Source organism: Alosa alosa, chromosome 11 (genome assembly GCF_017589495.1).
Source record: "Alosa alosa isolate M-15738 ecotype Scorff River chromosome 11, AALO_Geno_1.1, whole genome shotgun sequence".
Classification (NCBI taxonomy): domain Eukaryota; kingdom Metazoa; phylum Chordata; class Actinopteri; order Clupeiformes; family Clupeidae; genus Alosa; species Alosa alosa.
Genome location: NC_063199.1, coordinates 33675167 through 33696240, shown reverse-complemented (window position 1 = coordinate 33696240; position 21074 = coordinate 33675167). Strand labels below are relative to the sequence as shown.

Sequence of the window (21074 nt, the reverse complement as noted above, 5' to 3'; positions counted from 1 at the left end):
CGCGCAGCAGCAGACTTGACACTATACTGTAAACACCACAAGATCCAGCTTGCTTTGATTTTGAAACGTTAGAATAGCTTTTGGCTATTTATGCCCTTCTAAGTTAATGATAGCCTAGGCTATAGGCCTACATTATCACACATCAGTTAACTGTCACATTAATTCAACCAATGCAAATAATACAAATATACCAGGGATGCACGATACGAATTTCTGCTGCTATTCGATATATCGATATTTTCAAACTTATTTTGGCAAAATGCCCATGCCGATACCAATAGGCCTACATCTTTAGACTTGTGTAGACTTGTATGTAAACTTGGACTTTTACTTAACTCAGAAATGGACAATCACTCATGGAAATTGAGGAATGGAGCAGGATGAAGTAGATGTAAGTTTTGCAATTTGATATGACATTTTCAAATAAACATGCAGGCCTAGATCTCATCCTATTTGAAAAGAGATTGTATGATGCTTTTAAACTCAGATAGGTTGTGCCAATGATAGGCTAGGCCTATATCCTGATGATTTATCTACCAGGAAAAGGCGTTTTGGAAAGTTTCAGATCTGCCTGTTAAAAATACAATACTTAAGCTGTTATCTGGCAATACCGATGTCGTATCAATACCTATCATGCATCTCTTAAAAATACATCATTCACACATTTATATCTTGTTCTGTCACTCTTTCTCTCATACCTCTGTGTGTATGTGTCTTTATTTAGAGAGAGGTGGGTATAGGCATTAGACACTAGTAATATGCAGTGATAGCTATAGCAGAGAGAGGTGGGTAGGCATTAGGCACCAGTGATAGTGATAGCTATAGCATAGAGAGGTGGGTATAGGCATTATATATAGCTATAACATAATGGATCTTTTTCGAAATATGGTGTAGGCTACTGCTGAGGGCCGATGCTGATTGAGATCATGATGGTGGGTGGACTCAGGATCCATCTTTGATCTCAGACCAAGTTTATATGTTGATTCAGTGTGTGGGTGTTGCTTAAGAATCCCTCTTCCTTTGATGCTTTTGTTTGTTTCAAAGCAGAAGACTGGTCCTTGAAGGCAGATGTCGAGCACTGATCAACCATAACATAATGTATTGATTTATTTATTATTGCAGCACAGCTGATCAGATGCATGGGTGTGTTTTCTCACACACATCACTTTGATGTACTCTAATAAGAAACATCTGTAGGAGTGATCATGAGCTTAAACCGTGACCAATCCCCTGCCCAAATCTAATTAACCATATTTGTTATTTCTATCTCATGAACAACCATCTGAGTTTAATTAAACCAAAAACTGCCAGATATGTCAACACTCCTTACTAAAGAAACAATCAATAGCTATTGCTTGTGCTCAACCCATTCATTAATTTAAGACCCTCTGTGTTGATTAGAGAATAGGCTATAGAGTGACAGTGAATGTGGCGCTTCAGACGAATACATCAGTGTTCTGCCTTGCAGGCTAAGTGCTTTTAAGAGGGCTTGTCTCCAAGTGCCCTTCATTTTCTTTGCATACTTTGTCTTGGATAAATTGATTGAGATTGAAGTGAGTCATAGTTTTCCTCTCTGCAGAGCGTTTCGGCGTTCATCCTGTAATGCACATTAGTAGAACGGTGAGATCACGGACTGCGGCCGCCATTCATATATGATTAGATCGCTCTACATCAAATAGGTTATTAGGACCAAACACTTGTCCTTAGTTCTCGATATCACTGTTTTTGTGCATGCTGATAGGCCTACTTTCTACTTTCTACTACAAACCTTTATAATAAATCTGTGATAAATATTTAGCTGGAATTCATTACAGATTTATTTGATGTCCAGTGATTTGGATAATGCAAAAATATCACTGTTTTAGTCATTAAAAAATATATGAATGACCTATCTTAGTCTATAGGCCTATACAAATAGCTTTATAATAAAGAGTTCCAAGTCAACATAGACTGTTCATTTATTTATTTATTTGACAAGTTGACAACCTGAGATAGCAGAATGAAAGGTGGATAAGTGGAGAAAAATGGAACTTGATGTTAGTGCAGAACTGTTTTTTAAAGGGAACTTGATGTTAGTGCAGAACTGTTTTTTAAAGGAAACTTGATGTTAGTGCAGAACTGTTTTTTAAAGGGAACTTGATGTTAGTGCAGAACTGTTTTAAAGGGAACTTGATGTTAGTGCAGAACTGTTTTTTAAAGGGAACTTGATGTTATTGCAGCACTGTTTTTAGGTGAATAGCTCCTCCCAATGGTCAATATTGGAATAAGAAAAGATGAAAATATTTCCATGCAAAAATAAAATAAATTGTTTTAGTGGTTATAATTCACAGTAAATTAGTTTTAATGGGCACTGTATTGGTCCCAATTCTCTGTTGTCTACTATAAACTATGTTTACTGTGTAAAATGGCATTAATATCAACCATTTTCAGTGGATACACAAATGTACAATAACTACAATCTGTGTAAATCCTAATAGAATGTGTGCTGGACCACAATTTAATAGCCTATTTTATGGAGATAACTGTTTAAGTAGCTAATGGACTATTGTGGTTCTGTATGTTAATTTCTTTGTGTAATCAGGGGCCTGTGGGATGCTATTGGCTATCCAGACGGTGGGGGTGGGGGATGACACCCCCCCTCTCTCAAAGGACCAGACCACTAAAGGGTTGAGTTAAGTAAAAGGGTTGAGTACTGTTCCAGGTTGGATAGAGGAAGGGGGTGGAATGGGATTCCAGATACTGGGTTGAGAAGATAACCCTGATAACCTTGTAGGCACCAATGTGTACATTTACATGTATTTATTTAGCACCAATGTGCACATTTACATGTATTTATTTAGCAGACACTGTATCCTAAGTGACTTACATATGTCAATACATTACAATGAATTACATTGTCCCAGACCAACATCTTCTTGCAATAGCCATCAACAGCACTCAACCATCCCCTAGAATGTTATGACTTTCCCACAACAACCGGAAATAGGCCTACCATATTGTCATAAAATCTTATTTACAGTATTTGTGTTGGAAATAATTTGATTTCAGGGTCAGCATGCATTATTTCTGTTGGGTAATGTCTGCTATGATTTCAAATATAATTAGAAACACACGTACATAATGCTTCCGATTTTTTTTTTTTAAATGGTTGACAAGTCTTGAATCATTCATGTCATCTAAGCCCATTGCTGACAAGGAGGGTAATTGTCCTAGCTTATGCACTAAGCCTATGGGTGCATAAGTTAAGACAAGATAACATGAAATTGCCTGACATTTAGCCTGCGACACACGTGTATGGCCATCCATGTACGCTAGAGCTATGTAGGACAGCAGCCTGTGATGCGCTGTTTCAACCGAGGGTAGGCCTGTTATGTCCGACAGCGTCTGTCTTCTAGACCCTGCAACACTAAGGCACCCACTAAGGCGGTTTCAGGGAAGACGGAGGAAAAAAAGTTCGGTTTCGTACGTGTGGACTAGCCCTAACTAAGGCACCCACAACCAGCTGCTGTGTTTATGTGTCTCGCGTGACGCAAAAGTGGCTCTCGCCCAATGCTAGAGCCATATGCAAATGAGCTGTCCTCAAATGGAAGAGCTCAGTCGTCAGTGTTTGTTTTGTGCGTGGTGAGTTAGGCTACGGAGTGGATGCTATGTGACTGATAAACTGAAAACCGTTTTATTGACATGGATGTAATTCGCGAGGATATTTTCGACTGCGTCTTGTGGTATGACATGATATGTGGATACGACGCACGCAAGTTTCATTTACTGCACAATGTAGGTGCCACTGATGATGATGATGCTGTTGCGTTGATGCCAAAATGTCAGATTTTAGCGGTTAAAACCAGTTAGCATACTCAACTGTAGTCCATTACTAAACCATTTACAGTGATACGTTTACAGATATTAAATCACCTAGCCTGTTTTATAAGTCAGCGGCGTTAGTTTGAGCACATAATTGACGTTTTGTTTACATGTGTTCAATGGAAGCCGGAAATCCATAAATAGCGGCGTCCAAAGAATATTTTGCCGGATAGCGAGACAGCGGTGTGTTTAGTGCATTGACAATGGTAAACTGTGCTATGACGTCAAACAAGCTTGCCAACTGTAACTGTGCTTAATGATTCCATTAGTGACTTGGTAGGCTATTGAGGCCGCCTGGAGGCAGTGACCAAGACTTTCATTGGCAATATAAGAGGCGTCAGGTGGGACATCTTATTCCTTCGATTCCCTTTATATCACTTATCACGGAGTAGACACATAAAATGTTATAATCTCCATTCGCATTTCCCAGGGATCATCTGGCATTATGAGTTCACACAACGAAGGAGATTCTTACACCATGGCACCCGAGATGCCAGCCATGTTTGATGGCATGAAGTTGGCAGCTGTGGCAACAGTGTTGTATGTCATTGTGCGGTACTTGAATCTGAAAAGTCCCACCGCACCACCTGATATCACCTTCCAAGACACACCTCTCAACCTCTACATCCTAAAGTCCTGCCCCATCCTTACCAAAGAGTGAGTCTGCTGACAGATGCTGAAAGACTTCCACACAAGTGATACTTAACTAAGACAAAACTAAGACGATTTTAGACAGATACATTTTTCTGCATGAGAGAAACCTCAAGCAGCAACTGTGAACCCTGCAGTGCATTGGAGTCTGTCTGTCATGGCTAATTTAAATTGCCGTATTGTATGTGTTTTACAGCTATATTCCACCATTACTATGGGGTAAAAGTGGACATTTCCAAACGGCTCTTTATGGAAAGATGGGACGCGTTGGCTCCCCACATCCGAATGGGCTTCGGAAATACCTTCCCATGCAAGATGGAGCGACAGCCACCTTTGATCTCTTTGAGCCTTTATCTGACCATATTACAGGGGGTAAGTGCCTAGTGGCATTGTCAGCCTTTTTGTATGAATTGCTTTTAGTAAGACTGTGTCCATATTTATTTGGATATTAAACTACAACAACTATTAATAAGTCAATTTCAGTCTAAATGTATTTTAGTGGATTGCTTTCAAGCATTATCAATACAGATGTTTGTCTTGGTGTTGTTTATGTTGTTCATTCCATGTGTCCATTGAGACTATGTGGTGCCATTTTCCGGTTTCCCGGATTTCCTGGTTTCCCGGTCTAAGTTTCCCTGACTTTCCTTGACAATAAACCTGAATTTCTATTACTTGTTATAATGAATAGTACAATATACTTACCTATGATTTCAGAGCAGCTGCATGACATTCAAGATTTTTTTACTTTTTTAGAGCAGAAAATGAATAAATGGCCATTGAATAAACAAAGTTGGGCTACTCAAACAAGCAGTAAAGCTAATAACCAGATATACACCAATTCTGCTTGGAAATATATTTGTATTAATGTATTTTGGCAAGTACATTTTACACTGCTACAACAAAATTTCCTGATATTCCAAAAATAAAATTCCCTGACTTTCCGTGTCTGGAATAGACTTTCCAAAATTCCATGATATTCCAGAAATTACATGACAATTACATGATTTATTCAATAAAAAAATTCCAAAAAACTCTAAAATTCCAGCTTCATTGTGAAATCAACTTTGTGTACAGACGACATTACCATGGTGATATGCCCAGGGATTGGCAACCACAGCGAGAAGCACTACATCCGCACCTTTGTCGGTTACTCCCAGAGCCAAGGATACAGATGTGCCGTCCTGAATCACCTGGGAGCGCTGCCAAACATTGAGCTTACCTCACCCCGCATGTTTACATATGGTAAGGGACACACTTCAGGGATCTCACCGAACCTGGACATTTTACAATTACACACATGATGAAAAGATTAGTTGGTCATTCAGTGCTAACTCAAATTTGGTCATTCAAATAAATTAAATTAAATGTTTCAAGGCATTTGGAAGATGAGATGTCACCTAACAAACTGAAAATAAAGTATAGAAGTAATATAGAAGTCCGTCACATTACTTTTGAAATGCGCTTCACAGGCTGCACATGGGAGTTTGCTGCAATGCTGGGCTACATGAAGAAGGCTTTCCCCCAGACGCAGTTCATTGTGGTCGGCTTCAGCCTGGGAGGGAACATTGTCTGCAAGTTTCTTGGAGAGAACCGGACCAATCAGGAGAGGGTGCTGTGCTGTGTCAGTGTCTGCCAGGGCTATAGTGCCCTAAGGTGAGCAAGTGCTAACATCTGGTTTGACATGAATGTGGCGTGTACCGTCGCAGTCCTGCTGAATGCACTTGTGTGCTCTGTGGCGTGTACCGTCGCAGTCCTGCTGAATGCACTTGTGTGCTCTGTGGCGTGTACCGTCGCAGTCCTGCTGAATGCACTTGTGTGCTCTGTGGCGTGTACCGTCGCAGTCCTGCTGAATGCACTTGTGTGCTCTGTGCAGGGCCCAGGATACCTTCCTACAGTGGGACCAGTGCAGGAGGCTCTACAACTTCCTCATGGCAGACAACATGAAAAAGATCATCTTATCACACAGGTGCAGAAAGGCCTCAGCACACACAGTAGCATCTGACTTGGGATGGCCTAGCCTTGTGGCTACATGCTTAGCACACACAGTAGCATCTGACTTGGGATGGCCTAGCCTTGTGGCTACATGCTTAGCACACACAGTAGCATCTGACTTGGGATGGCCTTGCCTTCTGGCTACATGCTCTACATTGCAATGTAAAAAGGCTGTTCATGAGTTAACGTTCCAAATTTTGCAAAAGAAAAAGACAAGCAAGCGAAAAGCGTGTTTGGCGACATCACTAGCCAAGGAGTCATGGAGTCGCGCAGGATCCGTGTGCACCCCTATGCTATTCCTTACCTAAGGCAGGAGTCGAGCAGGATCCGTGTGCACCCCTATGCTATTCCTTACCTGAGAAGATGGGAGGCGAGAGGGGAGGTGGTGGGTGGAAAGCGAGAGCGCAAACCAGTTGCAGCAGCATGGACAGGTAGGCTGGGAATAAGTGACCTGATAGGAATAAGGCTGTAGGCATGGCAACGCTCCTCACAAACTTCCGTTTAAAAACGCCATTTTGCTGACTACTACATGTGCTCTAGTAACTGTATACAGTATCCCCTTTTAGAATCCTTTTTGTTACAGATGAGATGTAGAGCTCACAATTTTCACATTTTTGCTTTATTTTAAAGAGCTAGCTATTGCAACTACATAGTCGTTGTAGTGTAATTATCATGCCATTTATAAAAGATCACTGAAAACTGGAAGCTTAGATTATCTAGCTTCATCTTGATGTGATTTCACATTTTCAGGGGAAGCCTCTTTGGAATGAATTCAAGCAAAATGAAGGATGCAGACCTGAGCCACCTCTATACAGCCACCTCCCTCATGCAGATAGACGACAACATCATGAGGTACAGCCTAGCACTGCTCATAGTCTGTGTGCACTGACTGCTGTAGAAATGAATCTAGCCTTGTAAGATTGTCCGAAGGATGTTTTGTAAAACCATTAGTAGTCAGGGATGCGCAGAATTGAAGGTAAAAAGAACTGAATGAGAATTCTAAACAACTAACTACTGTGGCCTTTACAGCATAGGGGCCTATCACTAACCTATTTGGTAATGAGTATATTCACTGTTCACTATTCACTATTCACTATTCAAAAAACCATGTCTGATTCAGGCATATATGATAAGTTTTAATTGAAAGCCCTAATCAATTGATAAATTATATTGAGGAAAATATTTAACTGTTCAATTTAGAAACAATGTGAAAGAAATATATGAGACTATATGAGTATCTCGATTTGCACCATGGTGCTGTACGGGGCATTTTTACAATAACGTCAACTGACTTCTAGGAAAGGTCTTTCAATATGAATTATTGACATCTACATTTGATTTGTGCTGTTGACATGCAAAGCTATTATGTAATGACACTCAAATATCCAATATGACCTATTTGAAGGCCGTAGGAACTCCGTGGCATTGCCATGGCAGCCACTGGCTCTGGTCTGGACCCAGAACCAGACCAGACTGAATGTAGACCCACCCATAGGGAACCCATAGGAACCCACACAAACCCATAGGAACCCATAGGAACCCACACGAACCCACACGAACCCATAGGAACCCACACGAACCCTTACGAAAGCAACATTCGAATTGAGCTGTACCTGTTTGTCCCAAACCCCCTTAAAGAGCATTAAGAATAGATGGAGAAGGAAAAAAGGGTATGTTGATATCTTAAAGGGTATGTTGATATCTTAAAAGGTATGTTGATATCTTAAAAAGGGTATGTTGATATCTTAAAAGGTATGTTGATATCTTAAAAAGGGTATGTTGATATCTTAAAAAGTATGTTGATATCTTAAAAGGTATGTTTATCTTAAAAGGTATGTTGATATCTTAAAGGGTATGTTGATATCTTAAAAGGTACGTTGATATCTTAAAAGGTATGTTGATATCTTAAAAGGTACGTTGATATCTTAAAAGGGTATGTTGATATCTTAAAAAGGGTATGTTGATATCTTAATGTTGATCTTAAGGTCGCAGATGAGAAATAGCCCTCCTCTGGTATCAGCCCAAGTTCAACTGAAGATCTCAAAAGTCTGTTTTTCTTCTCAATCTATTGTTATTGCTCCTTAGTTCTTCTGGGGGGGGCAGACGGGTAAGATCTCAATAAGAGCTTGTTTATTTCTTGTGAGACACAAGAGATTTTCCTTTAGGCAGCTGCTATGTGAGGGGTCTGACAACATCTATCTGAAAAGCTTATTGTGACATCATCCTCTGTGTTTCCATTTTCCAGGAAGTTCCATGGACACGACTCCTTAAAAGACTACTATGAGAAGGAGAGCTGTGTGCACTATATCCATAATGTACGTATTCTCCCGTCCAGTGCACTATATCCATAATGTACGTATTCTCCCGTCCAGTGCACTATGTCCATAATGTACGCATTCTCACTTCCAGTGCATAATGCACGTTTCAGCATTGCAGGGAATATTAAAGCTAAGTTGTATTTAGCATAAAAATATGCATGAATCAGTGACAAATATAATCATCATGCTGACATTTTGTAACAGGTCAATGTCCCACTCCTCCTGGTCAACTCATCAGACGATCCGCTTGTCCATCAGTCTCTATTAACGATACCACGTGCACTTGCAGGTATGTTCTGCCTTTATTGAGTCCTTGATTTCTCATGTTATCCATATTATATATATATATATATATATATATATATATATATATATATATATATATATATATATATATATATATATATATATATATATATATATATATTTAAGCTTTGGACTAAAGTCTGCCAAATCCATAACCATAACCATATATAAACTACTATGGATGTTCCGCAATGATGTGACAGTTGCAGGTCTCATTGGCTCAGTTCCAACTTGATCATTTCCTTGTTGATTTCTGCTACTTACTTTCACATCTACAGTCAGATTTGTTAATACTTGTTAAGAAAAATGTTCTATGTGATGGTCAGGTGTGTGTGTGTGTGTGTGTGTGTGTGTGTCTTCTGCTGGGCTCCAGTTCATCCAGCTGGCTTGTGAGAGCAGCAGCGCCTGTGCTGCATTAGCGCTAATTCATTTCGAGTGGAGGAGCTTTAACGGCTGAGCATATTGACACCGTTGTGTGGCCACATCTCATTCAGGCATCTGTCTCTAGCATGCACCGTCACACGCATGCCCTCGTTGTGTTAATGGCCCTAAGCTCCTCTCTCTCTCTCTCTCTCTCTCTCTCTCTCTCTCTCTCTCTCTCTCCGTCTCTCCTCTCTCCGTGCTGAATTTTTCAGGGCCATGCGATCCCTCCCCTGGGGGATCTATTTATAGGAGGTCTTGGCTCTGCTTCCTGCTCAGCCATGGTCTTGGATGGGTCAGCCTGTTCTAGCATTCCGCCTCCACCTTTCGGCCATCTCTCTCTGGTCCCACTCGGAGGTCTGTCCTGGTCGCACACAGGTGGGATGTGGAAGCGGAGTAGTAACAGAGCAGTTCCGTGGCGGTGGCTGTTTGTTGTTTGTGTTTACGATGGCGTGGCGCGAGGGAGGGCCATCTGCCCTGTCTGCTGCAGGGAGGGGGCGTGGCTGGGTCAGGAGGAAGGACTCCGCTCAGAGAGACCGCACCCCCCCCCCCCAGTTCAGCTCTGCTCTGGCAGCACAGCGTGGGTAGAGACTCCATCTGGGGCTGGGAATTAGCCATCAGCCAGACGCTGCTTCCCTACTAACCTACTTTCCCAAGCCAGGCAGAACCTGCCGTGATGATGATGATGATGATGATGATGGCAGAGAGCTGTGTAAGCCTGGGCATGGTTTGGCTAGCGAGGCTAGGGCGGTCATTCCGGAATCCTGACTTAGAGTAGCCGCCGGGGCTGCACGGACGGACAGCGTCCTGCGTTGCTGACAGACTCACCGCAGTGTCGCGTGTCCGGGTCAGCTGGCCTCTCGATTTGCTGGCTACTGATCGGCCAGGCCTCGGAGATGAGAGGGACAAGAGGCCGAGAGGTTCGGGAGGTTTAGGGTGTCCGAAAGAGAAAGGGCGAAGGCTGTGACCTGAAATCAAGCCGTGTTCCTCGATCCTGCTGCTGAGTTTTGTATTCATGTGCTGGGTTTCATTTGACTGGCTCCTAAATGCAGTTTAATAAACAATGTTTGAATGAAGGAAGCAGTCCACACTAAGAGTAGCTCAGGGCATGCAGTTTCAAATGCATCCATCGGATCTGACTTGGTAAGAGGCAGCTTATTGAAAGCCTTTGAGCGATAATAGTAATCTGTTTTGCCTTCTGACTGGTTAATTGATTATGACTATTGTCCGATGTGAGCGTGGTTGTTCACTGAATTCTTCCTCTCACTGTGCTCCCCACAGAAAAGAAGTCCAACGTGATCTTTGCCCTGACGCTCCACGGGGGTCACCTGGGCTTCTTCGAGGGGGCGGCCCTCTTCCCCCAGCCCCTCACCTGGATGGACAAGGTGATCATGAGCTACGCCAACGCCATCTGCCAGTGGGAGAGGAAACGGCCTGCCTGCCAGGCGAGCTGCCCAGCGGCCACGCACCAGGACACAGAGGGCAAAGGCGAGGCCTAGCTCCCAAACCCCTCCTGCACCACACACACACTTCTGTTGTCCTTTTACCGACAGCCCATCCACCTTAAACAACACAGTGCTGCTCTCCGCTGAGTCACTACAAAGGAGGTCGTCCCCTCACACAGCAGTTTACTTTCAGCTTGGTCTCCATGTCCACGGGGCCGGTGGGATACCTGGAGGAATGACATTGCTTGGCCTGTGCCAGTGTGGTCGCTACGCAGAGCACTCATGAATGGAGAGACCCACAAGCTGTTCATGTTTTTATCAACCAAGGATCCTGTAGACACCCAGAGAGGGGACAGACTTGCTACAAAGTGTTTGTCATTTACATTCTTACATTATTTGAAAAACTGCTTTTTTTCTCTTCAGCTGTTTTATTTCCTATCGAATAGCCTTTGGTAAGAATGCTTGTAGACACATTTTTTTTTCATTTTGGTTTTTGTTTCAATGTGAGACCTTTTGTGTCCTGTCTTACAAGAAAACTATGTTACACTTCACAGTAGTAACATAAGTCACTAAACCTTGATTTAAATGGTTCGTCCACTATTGAATTTTAAAGAACATCACCATACTTCAGCTACACCTGCCTTTAGTACTCCAAACAACTGAAACTTTAGTCCAAACTGTATGGCGTTAGTAGAGATGCCTGTCTTTTACACTCGTGCGTGACTTGTCCTCCTGTGAACCCTAAAGTTGCCTTATCGCCTCCTGTCCTGTGCACCAGGCCTCAACCGGCTGTCCTGCTGTCCTGTGCACCAGGCCTCAACTGGCTGTTCTGTGAGACAGAGGCTCCACCTGGTGGTTCACTGCAGTCAGACCAAATGCTCTTAGTCTTGGCTCTAGAATTTAATCCCAGTTCACTAAGTTGATTGCACTAATGGACAGTGAGGAGCATGTACCTTATGATTCTACTTTGACATTTTTAAAGTGAATGTTACACTTACTAATGTAGGAAGAGTAACCCAAAATGGGTGGGTTTTTTTCTTGCCATTGTGCAGGACATAGCTGTGTCCCTCTCTACCATTCAGATTTGAGCATGGGTATTTGAGCATGGGTATTTGTCCACTGAGTTCATGCAGGTGCGATGCACATCAGTAAAATGATGTGGCAGATTTTATTCTCCAGAGTAGTTTCTAGTACTGTATGTGAGAGTGGGCACTTCATCTGTGCATATGCTCAGACAAAAAAAAACATATTTTAGGGAGTCAGTTTTAGATTGATATTTCAATATTTTCATTTGATTGTTGATTTCACTGATTCACTTTAGGTTCCTGCGTGTTGGGATTTCCTGGTGTGTATGTAAGTGCTCTTAATGGGAGCCAGTGTCATTTTATTTGTAAAGGGAGAAGCCTAGTGAGCAACATTGGAAAACCGAGGGAAGTCTATGAGGAACAACCAGCACACAAGTGCATTGGTGTCATGACCTTCAGCTGGCTTTTGTGTTGAAACTCAATACCCAACAGGGAGCATATTATGGTCTTCAGTAGAACATGGACCATTACCTGTCTTTTGGCTGTTTGGGGATAAATATATTGGAAGGACCTTGGTTTATCTGACTTCGGTTTGTGTCTTATGTGTTGGGAGAATCCTTTGAGCATTGTGTTACAAAACAACTTGCCAGGAAATAAATGGACCAGTAGCTTGGCAACAACAGAATCAAAAGAAGGAAATTTTAGATTGTGCATTATGTCATTGGTGTATTGTTCCAGTGGGTATTCAGTGTCAGTGACCAACTAGAATGCATTACAGAAAAGGTATTTATTCTTGGTATAATTGCCATTATTGAGCCTTATCTCATGTTTTTGCATAAAGTCATGTTTTATCTTGTCTTGATGATGTTAACCCCCATAGCTAAGAAATTATGAAGAAAGTGGTGTGTATGTATTATGCCAAGATTGGAAGATAAAACTGTGTTCTTCAATAAATTATTTTCTTGTATAAACCTTTTTGTCCCTTTTACATCAGTTTACAACAAATATATTTCATTTTAGAAACATGTTTATATGTGGTATAGTTGGTGCTTCTTTACATCCAAAATTCAATTTAAATCTAAATGATATGATGACATTTACTCCAGTTTTGCTATAGGTACACCACAAATCAATTTTAATCTATGTTCTGCTTTTGCACCAAGTCCATTCACTTCTATTTAGCTTTTTAGACAATGAAGTAGGCAGTCATCTTTATATACAGTTTATTGTACACACTTGTGCTGAGGCTACTGACATGTTGGGGATCTATAGAGGGTTCAGCTCTCTATGTACACACATTTTCCATTGGAGTCAAATAAAAACAAAACAAAATAATAGACACATGGTCTCCAGGACATCACTGTCTGGACAAAAGGTTTTGGAACCTTGACTGTACTATTGGGGTGCAATTCACATCAGGGGCATGACTGAGACTGTTTTAGAACGAGAAAACCACTTAGCAAACAGGAGCGTCATTGGGAAAGGCGTATTCCTCAGTCCTTTGTAAAGTTAAGGATAATCAAATTATTATTATTGTATTATTAATAAGTTATGGATAATCAAATGATTATTATTGGTTTATTAATAAAAATGGTCCACAGCAAACCCACTAGACCCAATGGCAGTCAGGTTCCAGATGTGCTTTGAGCTCTGTATCTCAGCAGTTGACCAGCTAGTGAATAACAACAGTGGATGTTTAAGGCCCTAAGTGGCTTCCGCTGAATAGAAGGAGTGTGTTGGTTGGTCAAAGCTTTCTCTCGTGTGGCTTCCATTCGTGTGTTAGTTGGTCAAAGCTTTCTCTCGTGCGGCTTCCATTCGTGTGTTAGTTGGTCAAAGCTTTCTCTCAGGCATGGATGTATTTTACACTGTTCACATTAACCTACAATTTTGTTGAAAGGAATAACATTATTACATTTCTCCCCTGGGGTGTGTGTGTGTGTGTGTGGTCCCATTGGTCATGTTCAGTCGAACAGCTTTGCTGCTATTGCCTTGCCGTCATACTTGTTACCTTTACCGTCAAACTCAGAAGGCAGAATATCAGCGTCAAATTCCTTGTAATAGTTTTCTAGCTCATCTCCGTGGACAAACACCTGCAGGAGACAAAGGGGATAGCCGTCAGGTAGGGTTCACATTTTGCACACGGGCCCATATGCTTTTTAGAAAATTAATAGCACAGCCCCTTCTTAATCTGGTAGAATAGTCCATAATCTCCTTTCATCACACCTAGATTCATCATTAAATTGCGCTGTCTTTCCAGCTGGGTGGTTCTGCATGTTTTTCCCTCATCAAGCTGTTTCATTGCTAAGTGGTTTAGGTGGTCACATGGTCAGTCAACCGTAACTGTTGGATACATATCAACTGGTACTGTAAGGGGGAGGGAGCAGTTTGTTAATCATTCCTGTGGTTGTGCAGATGGTCAGATGTTTATGCATGTGTTGCACTTCTCATTGGACGGACAGTATACATGTGTTGCCCTGTTCTCATTGGACGGCCAGTATGCATGTGTTGCACTGTTCTCATTGGACGGTCAGACTTACTCGCTCCAGCAGCTTGCCCTTCATCAGGGGCTTGACCACGTTGTACGTGGTGGTGAAGTACCAGGGCTGGTGGATGAAGTGCACGGCCTTAAAACGGGCTGGGAAGGAGTCCTGCCAAACAACAGCACATTTCACATCCCCACAACACAGTCTTGCTAAGAATGGGAACAGTTTATGGAATAAAGACAGACAATTATGCTTATACAGATTAAGTGCACTTAAAGGGACACCAGGCAAGCCTGAGTGCTTTTTCTCTACAAAGTTCCTCTATCGTCTGTACATGTCGATACGTGTGCGAGCCCTTGCTCGGTCTGAAGCTCTTTTCCTTTTCTTTGCATCTTCCGTCAAGGGTTTTCGCTGCTTCTTCACCGGCTCTGCCATTATACACACGTTTGCAACAATCTCTAGCGTTTTGTTAGCCTGCCTGCTTCGGTTTGCGGGTAGGATACACTGAACTTGCAAGCGGGATATTCTTCCTACAGGCAGTAGGGGCGGGCGAGAGAGTCTTCATTCGCCCTGTAACGAGTCATTTAACCATATACCAACTTACGACGATGAGTAATTAACACGAAAATGTTGCCTGGTGTTCCTTTAAAAAAATAACAAAATAATTGGGCTGAAACAAATGCATTCCACTCACATGTTAGCAGTGTTGTAGTACTCGAGTCCGAGACTCGAACTCGAGTCCAAGTCATTAGCTAAATTTAGAGACTCGTGACTTGACTTGTACTTGAGCACTGAATGACTCGACTTTTTTGGTAATATATCATAAGGCTATAATTGTAGTATGTCATTAGGCTATAATTTGCTATATGATTTTAATATCTAAATTATGTGTAAGCCTAATGCTAATTTTAGTGCAAGGGAATGTTAGGCTACTGCTTCATGTCATACATCGCAAGTCACGTCATGTTCACATGCAAAGCAAACTAACGTTAACTTTAACACCAAAATGCCTGGAGACATGGCCGTCGCCATGTCAATGTAGTATTGCCAGGCAATATTAGTTCTCATAAATGACATGACATTACCTACGATTACACTCAACCTAGGCTAAACATCACACACAGCTGCTGGATAGCTGATCATGGTGACTTGGTGAACAGTGTTTTTCCTGACTGACGCTAGAAGAGGTTCCATTCATTCATTTGTTATTTGGGGCGTGCCCTGCCGTGCTTCTGTCTGTTCATTTGCAGCAGGCTATTATCGGATCGAAAGAAAATAAAGTAAAAGTTTTCCCAATCAAGATATAGCATACTTCTTAATTTTTGTGTCATAACATATATAGGCATAACATTAAATTGCCTAGTAGAGTGTCCATGTAGCGTGTCAATGTAGGCCTACGTGTCTGCGCAAGTGAAACTGACAAACTGAACCACTCGTGGGTAGGCCAGAAACAACTATATTTAAAACCACGAATGAAGTGGATTACTGTTACTGTTCAAACGAGCGATTTGATAGCCTAATCCACTGCACGAAAAAAAAGGAAACAGCAACTTGTTCTATTTCTAACAGATGAATATCGTAGCAAATAGTCATGGGCGGATTATGAACTTTCAGGCCCCTGGGCTCCAGATGTACTAAGGGCCCCCCATTAATTGTCGTATATGTGGAAGGGGGGGGTTTGGGGGTCCTCCCCCAGAAAAATTTTAATTTGTTTGATGTGATTTCCTGTTTTCTGGTGCATTTTGGGGATGGCCAATACTAAATTCAATCAGATTCATAGCCTACATACTGATTTGTTGATATTGAGGCAATGATTCCATGCAAAGGCTTGGGCTTCAGGGCCCCCTGACCCCTTGGGCCCCTGGGCCTGGGCCCGGTAGGCCCGTGCAGTAATCCATCCCTGCAAATAGTAGCCTATGGCGATGGCAGCTTAAAAAACATTTATTTCACTCATCTCGCTGAAATGAACGTAGAATGTGGCCTGTTGCGCAAAGAAATTAATTAGGCAGATGATCTGCATCTCCGTTGACCGAAAGCTAGTTTTCATCTCTATTGTTGGCGTGAAATATGTCTCCATAGTGTCAGTGAAGTGATAACATTATGCAGTTGCAGGTAGCCAGTGTTCACGTCACGGGAGTCAGAATGAAGCTACCAAGACGGGCCCTGCTCTGTTTCTGTCCCTCCCAAACTGCGCTAAAATTGTGTAGTCTTTTTAACAGCCAGAATTAAAAAAATGCCCAGGGAGGCCCTTTTATGATCCACATTACCTCTTACAAAATAGACCTACTCCAACATCCATCTTGTGAAGTATGAACTTCTACAACACTGCCTACAGAGTACAATTGTCAGCAGTCAGTAACAGCATAATGTGACTTAATGGCCTGTGTGATTGGGATGTGGCTTGCTCATTTATTATGAGTAGGCCTATAGGCTATGGTATGGCTATGGTATGGTTTTCTCTCCGATATAATAAATACAACACATTGGGTTTGGCAAGAAATTTGGCAATACTACTTTCACACAAGTGATGGCACCCCTGCATGGAGACAGAAGATTGTCTGTTTTGCTTTTAAGGATTTCATCTGCAATGAGAAAAAATGGAACGACATGTAGGCTATGCTTACTTTAGTGCTGGACTTGGACTCGACTTGATCAATAGGGACTCATTTCGGACTCGGCGTGGATCAATAGTAACTTCGACTTCGGACTTGACTTCGGATGAGTAGTGGACTCGACTTCGGACTTGACTTGGAATTTTTTAATGACTTGGACTTGACTCGGACTTGAACACTGGGGACTCGAACCTGGACTCGGACTCGAGGCATAGTGACTTGAATACAACACTGCATGTTAGTTATACACTCATATTGTATTTACAATGTTACCTGTAGCATGTCCACCATTTTCTTCAGCTCAGTAGGTTTGATGCCTGAAGCCTGCTGCATGGTGAAGCCCTTGAAGTTTTCAATGATGCAGAAGCCGTTGATCTGGGTCTCCTCATTCTCCAGGGTTTCTAGAGAGCACACACACACACACACACACACACACACACCAGGATCACACAGTAGGCCCTCAGGATCTAGAGAGAGCACACACACACACACACACACACACACACACACACACACACACACACGATACACAATGACACAAGCACACTGATTCACATTTCCAGTTTTCTGGATGGATATCCAAGATGGATGATGTCAGAAATACAGTAAGTGTGTGACAGACACATACCTCGTCGAAGGTGATCTCCTCATAGTCCCAGTTCTCGATGTTGAAGAGCAGCACGATGCGTCCGTACTTGTCCCTGCTGGACAGGATGCCGGGGTAGCCGGCCTCGATGGTGCTCCGCACCGCCTCAGGGGTCAGGTTCTCAAACAGCTCGGGGTAGTCGCGCCTGAAGCGCACATAACCTGCCCGCACGAAAGCAGAGCAACATCACAATCTACCAGTATTATAAAAACAGAGCAACGTCACTATCTACCAGTATTATAAAAACAGAGCAACATCACTATCTACCAGTATTATAAAAACACTGTTAATACAATAACTAGATGTAGAACTGTGTTTATGTGTATGTGTATTGGATGACCTTCGGCTCTAATTCAGCTGAAATGGACTGAGAATGACTATGTTTTTGATATGCATGATGTCCAAATCTACAATAAAACAGTGATGATGTCTGTGTATTAAGATTGACTAGCCTACTATATTCACTGGTGTCTGTGTGCATGACGTCCAGGGCTACAGGAGCTTTGGGATGGTGTCTGTGTGCATGGGTATTGGGATGGTGTGTGTGTGTGTGTGTGTGTGTGTGTTTGTGTGTGTGGTGTCTTACCCTTCATGAGTTCATAGGCTCTGTTCACTTCATATTTCCTGGCACGGATGAACCTGAGCAGGACGCCATCAGGCTTATCCCCAAAGGTGTCCAGCACTCCCTTGCCCAGGTCCTCCCCCCCCTTGTCCTTAATGATGCCCCTCAGCTCCTTTACTGCAGACACCCTCTTCTCATCCGTCTCGTTCAGCTCATCTTTAGCCTGCACAGGACAACATTAGAGTGAACCTGTTCCTGTGTAACCTGTGTAAAACTGCAATCTGCCATAATAAGTCATAGTGTAGGCTTGATTGCTACTTAGAAAGAACAAAAGAATCTAAACACAAAAATTTATTGAGATAAATTATGAGGATAATAAATCATGTTCAAAGTAAGATGTTTAAAAAAGCTTTATGATCATGAAAAGACTGGTATAAATCAAACCAAACACCGTAAACATCACTATGATGACAGATAACCATCCTCTCACACCTTTTGCATGGTGTGGTCAGGCAGCTTGGCACAGGGCCCGAACACGGGTCCATGGTCCTTGACCGTCAGGTGCTCAAGTTTAGCACGCAGGGCCTGCTCCTCCTCGGACACCACACGATACGTTCCACTCTGGATGGGAGAAAACATGTGTGTGTGTGTGTGTGTGAAGGGAGGTTGGGGGGCACACAATCATAACACAGCGAAAGCCTCTCACGACTCAAGAGCGCTCGAGACTCACTGTTAGCAGCTTTATTCCTGGCCATGAGCTCAGGGACTCAATAGAACCCAGTGTGAGGGTTTCATAATCTGACTCACATGAATGCAGAAAAGCCTAGTAAACCTTTGTCTGAGATCAGAGATTAGTGGCTATTGCTAACAACAGTATCATTCTCTTAAGATCTGTCAAGTGTTCTGTGAATATCCTCAGATCCCTGGTCCACGTGAGGGAAAGGGGGGGTTGGAAGGTAATGTACAGATATTGCGTGGGGACCATCACATGATCTACTATGTCATAACAACAGGGGGATCAGACATCAGTCCTTCTCCACATAAGGTAAATCATAAATACGTTTACTAACTGTACTCATGTACTGAATGCAAACATATAAATAAAAAATAAAGCAAGTCAACAAGTAAAGGGAATTGACTTGGACCTGAATTGACCTGGAATTCAATCATTTCTACCCTCACTCATAATACATTTTCAATCATGCTCCACTACATTGCATAATGGCATTAGACTGATTATATAGATATGGATTTACTCACAACAACAGCCATGTCTTCAGATCCTCCGAACACTGTTGACTTCACTGTGAATGGAGGAGGCAGTTGAAATGCTTTAAACACATGAGGACAGCGTGGTGTCTGTTGCTCTCGACCAACTTTCATTCGACTTATTCCCCTGGGAGAGGCTTTGAGCGCTCCTTGTGAAGGAACAATTTCTCCCTTGATGAATCCAATGCATCTCCAATGAAAAATATACTGTATCTATACAACCTAAACACTTACAGGTCAGTGGGATTTAAAAGCCTTATCCAACCACAGATGATAAATTAAGATTTAACACTTATCCAACCACAGATGATAAATTAAGATTTAACACTTATCCAACCACAGATGATAAATTAAGATTTAACCCAAAGGCCAGCTGAGACATGTGACTGCTGTGATTTGTTTTCTCTTCACAGTTTTCACTTGATCCCCATTCTTGCATCATCCCACACATAGCACAGCGCCATACTAACATGATCCCACACTTAGCACAGCGCCATACTAACATCATCCCACACTTAGCACAGCGCCATACTAACATGATCCCCTGACCACAGCGCCATACTAACATGATCCCACACATAGCACAGCGCCATACTAACATGATCCCACACTTAGCACAGCGCCATACTAACATGATCCCTGACCACAGCGCCATACTAACATGATCCCTGACCTCAGCGCCATACTAACATGATCCCACACATAGCACAGCGCCATACTAACATGATCCCACCTTACCACAGCGCCATACTAACATGATCCCTGACCACAGCGCCATACTAACATGATCCCTGACCTCAGCGCCATACTAACATGATCCCTGACCTAAGGATCTCTAGCTTCACTTAGTGTACTACTTGCACAGCACCTTGTTTGAGCAGACAACTAATAATGCCAGGAAGTTTTGATTACCGAAAAAGAAATTCCAAACTATCTAATTGCAGTCTAGTGTAAATAGGCCTATAATAGGCCCTTTGCCAGAGACACAGTGCTAAAAGCACCCATAATTTAAATTTAAAATTCATTGACCTCAATTCAATTCACACCCTCATGAATAGAAAAAAAGACCATTATATTTAAACTCTCTGATTGAAAATATATCTGCCCCTCCGAATACCTGTACAAAATCTTCCAAAGAGAAATAGGCCAACGACTCACCTGGGTTTAGACAGGGATGCTGCACTTGGTCCTCTGTTCCTGTGAACAGCGACGCAGGCGATTGAATGATTTGTAGTGTAACCGCTGGCAGGATTAGTGACGCCACATGAGATTATGCAGATCTGATTTTTCTGATAATCAGCAAACACACTGTGGGACCGCGAGGGAAAGCCATCAGTTTACGGCCAATCAGAGACAGGGTTGAGGAGAAAAGGTGTGGCAGAACTCCATTCAGGCAACAGTTAATTTTAGGGTGTGGGGAGGGATGGTATCAAGTATAAGTATGTATGTGTGTGTGTGTGTGTGTGGCTTACCCTGAGCAACTT

The 21074-nt window shown here is 42.4% G+C and overlaps 2 protein-coding genes across 2 annotated transcripts; one reads left to right on the top strand and one right to left on the bottom strand.

Moving 5' to 3' along the window:
- The first annotated feature begins 3536 nt into the window (after positions 1 to 3536).
- Positions 3537 to 12623, top strand: abhd2b (abhydrolase domain containing 2, acylglycerol lipase b). Its single transcript, XM_048257949.1, has 11 exons — positions 3537 to 3774; positions 4131 to 4202; positions 4292 to 4518; positions 4709 to 4884; positions 5587 to 5754; positions 5982 to 6165; positions 6386 to 6478; positions 7255 to 7356; positions 8750 to 8819; positions 9027 to 9111; positions 10830 to 12623. Exons 3-11 carry the CDS (start codon positions 4307 to 4309, stop codon positions 11045 to 11047), a joined length of 1308 nt encoding a protein of 435 aa, XP_048113906.1. The 5' UTR covers positions 3537 to 3774; positions 4131 to 4202; positions 4292 to 4306; the 3' UTR covers positions 11048 to 12623.
- A 604-nt stretch (positions 12624 to 13227) lies between these two features.
- On the bottom strand, positions 13228 to 20834 carry rlbp1b (retinaldehyde binding protein 1b). Its single transcript, XM_048256287.1, is given in 9 exon segments — positions 13228 to 14108; positions 14556 to 14666; positions 17387 to 17514; positions 17550 to 17580; positions 17742 to 17920; positions 18346 to 18544; positions 18814 to 18942; positions 19582 to 19625; positions 20749 to 20834. Coding segments are annotated over 8 exon segments (918 nt in total). The 5' UTR covers positions 19594 to 19625; positions 20749 to 20834; the 3' UTR covers positions 13228 to 13979.
- Positions 20835 to 21074: the final 240 nt, after the last annotated feature.

Excerpts from the sequence above, each read along its gene's own strand:
- abhd2b (XM_048257949.1), top strand. The coding sequence starts at position 4,307 with ATGAGTTCACACAACGAAGGAGATTCTTACACCATGGCACCCGAGATG. Across the intron at positions 4,519-4,708 it reads TGCCCCATCCTTACCAAAGA|CTATATTCCACCATTACTAT; the intron begins GTGAGTCTGCTG and ends TGTGTTTTACAG. Across the intron at positions 6,166-6,385 it reads CAGGGCTATAGTGCCCTAAG|GGCCCAGGATACCTTCCTAC; the intron begins GTGAGCAAGTGC and ends TGCTCTGTGCAG.